Source organism: Galeopterus variegatus, unplaced genomic scaffold (genome assembly GCF_000696425.1).
Source record: "Galeopterus variegatus unplaced genomic scaffold, G_variegatus-3.0.2 Scaffold13207, whole genome shotgun sequence".
Lineage (NCBI taxonomy): Eukaryota > Metazoa > Chordata > Mammalia > Dermoptera > Cynocephalidae > Galeopterus > Galeopterus variegatus.
The window spans coordinates 16488-19119 of NW_007739318.1; the positions used below are offsets into that span (position 1 = coordinate 16488).

Consider the following 2632-nt stretch of genomic DNA (forward strand, 5'->3'; position numbering starts at 1 on the left):
TTATGTTATGGTCCACCAATAGAAAATGGATTCTATTATGACATGTACCTTGAAGAAGGGTGAGTTATGCAATGAATAAAGAAAGATGAAATCTGTTTTAAAGTTGATTTTTTTTTTGGTGGCTGGAAAGTACAGGGATCTGAACCTGTGACCTTAGTGTCATATGACTGCATTCTGACCAACTGAGCTAACTGGTCAGCCTTAAAAAATAAAATCTGAATGCTTGTGGGTCCATAAGTTATTTTTAAAGAGTTCTCAATGAAGTAGGAATGATATAAAGCTCATTGTTTCATAGTCACCAAATATTCCCATTATCAAAACTTGAAGCGTTGCAATTTACGTGAAGTAACAGAGACTGATGAGATCTCTGTTCTAGATCTATGGAGGTAGAGCCCTAAGGTATGTTGGGAAAGAGAATGAAACTGTCCTTCCCTCTCCTTTAGACCTAGGTATAGAATTAGGGGAAGGGAGTCACTGGTGGGAAAGGTCTCTATGATGACCAAGGTATAAGCCACTGAAAACTTAAAATATAAAAATTATTTATGTAAAAGGTTTAGTTTAAAATTCTAATGTATGATGCAAAGTTTATGGTAAAACCCTTGAAGTATTCCAAAACAACATTTCCCTAAGCCACCACATGATTAGAATGGAACAGAAAGAGATTGTATTTTCTTTTTCTTCAGGGGTGTGTCCAGCAATGATTTCTCTTCTTTGGAGGCTTTATGTAAGAAAATCATTAAAGAAAAGCAAGCTTTTGAAAGATTGGAAGTTAAGAAAGAAACTCTACTAGCAATGTTTAAGGTAAACTGAACCGTAATGTATTGCCTCCATTTTTATATCATTCATTAATTGAAGTTGTACCACTGGGGTTTAGTGTACTAAGTTGAAGCCTATTTTGTTTTTTAGGAAAATTTAACAATATTTTGAAAACATGAAATATTGGCATATTTGTATTCATACAATGTTCTTACAAGATGTACTTTGAATTTTATTTTAGCTATAGTGTTTAGAGGTAAAAATTAAAGAACAGTGAGTGAAGAAAAACAAACTATTCAGTTTCTCCTGCTGTGCTCTGACAACGCGCTTCTGACATGAGATGTATGGAGGTTTCTCCCCACACACTAAGTGAGCAGCAGACACTTCTGTTGGGTGTCCTCCAATTCAGTTCAATTTTGACACCATCTACCTGGAGATAGCATCAGATCTCACAAGTGAAGGGCCCAGTCCCCAAGACTACCCGCACTTCAGATGTCAGTTGCAAGTTCAGGCCTTGGAAACTTCTGACTGACTGGCTATAAATTGAGGTTCCCACGACCCCCTCTATGGGTTCATTTAATTTGCTGAGCAGCTCGCAGAACTCAGGGAAACACATACTTACATTTACCAGTTTATTATGAAGGATATTACAAAGGATGCAGATGAAGAGATGCTTAGGGCAAGGTATGGGGGAAGGGCACGCAGCTTCCATGCCCTCCCCAAGTGTACCCACACTTTAGGAACCTCCACATGTTCAGCTATCAGGAAGCTCTCTACACCTCGGCCTTTAGAGGTTTCTTATACGGAAGCTCCATTACATAGGCATGATTGATTAAATCTTTGGCCATTGGTAATCAACTTAATTTCCAGCCCCTCTCCCCTCCATGGAGGTTGGGGGTGAGACTGCCTTAGTCTTTCCTGTGACCAGCCTCCATCCTGAAGCTACACAGTTGCTGCCACCCATCAGTCAGCTCATTAGCATGTAAAGAGACAGCACTCTGGAGATTCTAAAGATTTTAGGAGTTGTCTGCCAGGAAAGGAACAAGGATGAAGAACAAATATACATTTCACAGTATCACAGAGAGTTTTTAAAAAAATCATTTTTTCTGTTTTCAGTATAACAAGTTCAAATGCCGAATATTGAATGAAAAAGTGAATACTCCTACTACTACAGTCTATAGGTGAGAATATCATGTCATTAAATGCATCTGGTGTGTATGTCATTTGTATGTCTTTGTTAAAATTTCTTTCATTTTGTCTTTAGGTGTGGCCCCTTGATAGATCTCTGCCGGGGTCCTCATGTCAGACACACCGGCAAAATTAAGACTTTAAAAATACACAAAGTAAGCAATATTAACTTTTAAAACTCTCTGTGTAAACATATTTGTCTAGTATAGATAAGTGTTTAAACTATCATTGGTTTCTTTTTTCTTGCATATGTAAGGATGATTTTTTTCTTTTGCTATCTACTAACTGGGTACTATATATCATCAGTCAGAGTCTCTCGAGTGACTGACTCCCTGTTCATCACTAGCGCAAGCACACAGGGATAGAGTTTTGAGGATTCACAAACTCATGCAGTTAGGGGCCATCATGGCTCTGAAAGTTTTGAGACTCACTGTAGGAGTATATGCTTTTGCCTTTTGTATGTGCAAGTTAACAATTACCCAAGTTGTTCTTTTTAATAAAATTAATCTTACCAGTTTTATCCTAATAAATATTTTATGGTGATTATTAGAGTATGTACTTTAAATCATGAAAACAATTTACTAACTTAATAATGAGAATAATTGACTCATTTCAAGATTTTTTTTGTTGGCTTATTTCCATTTGCTTGATTATTTTGTGAGAGGTGCCTCTGCAGTCAGAGTGATGT

The 2632-nt window shown here is 37.1% G+C and overlaps 1 protein-coding gene across 2 annotated transcripts in view; it reads left to right on the forward strand.

Moving 5' to 3' along the window:
• TARS (threonyl-tRNA synthetase) overlaps positions 1-2632 on the forward strand; it is a 17279-nt gene that overhangs the window by 2663 nt on the left and 11984 nt on the right. Inside the window, exons 1-4 of one of the 2 annotated variants that reach the window (XM_008563323.1) lie at positions 7-59; positions 684-801; positions 1873-1937; positions 2021-2099. In XM_008563323.1, the coding sequence (XP_008561545.1) occupies positions 43-59; positions 684-801; positions 1873-1937; positions 2021-2099 (279 nt within the window). In that variant the 5' untranslated portion in view covers positions 7-42. Of the gene's footprint in view, positions 1-6; positions 60-683; positions 802-1872; positions 1938-2020; positions 2100-2632 lie in introns of those variants that run through there. The other variant, XM_008563324.1, reaches the window with a different exon arrangement.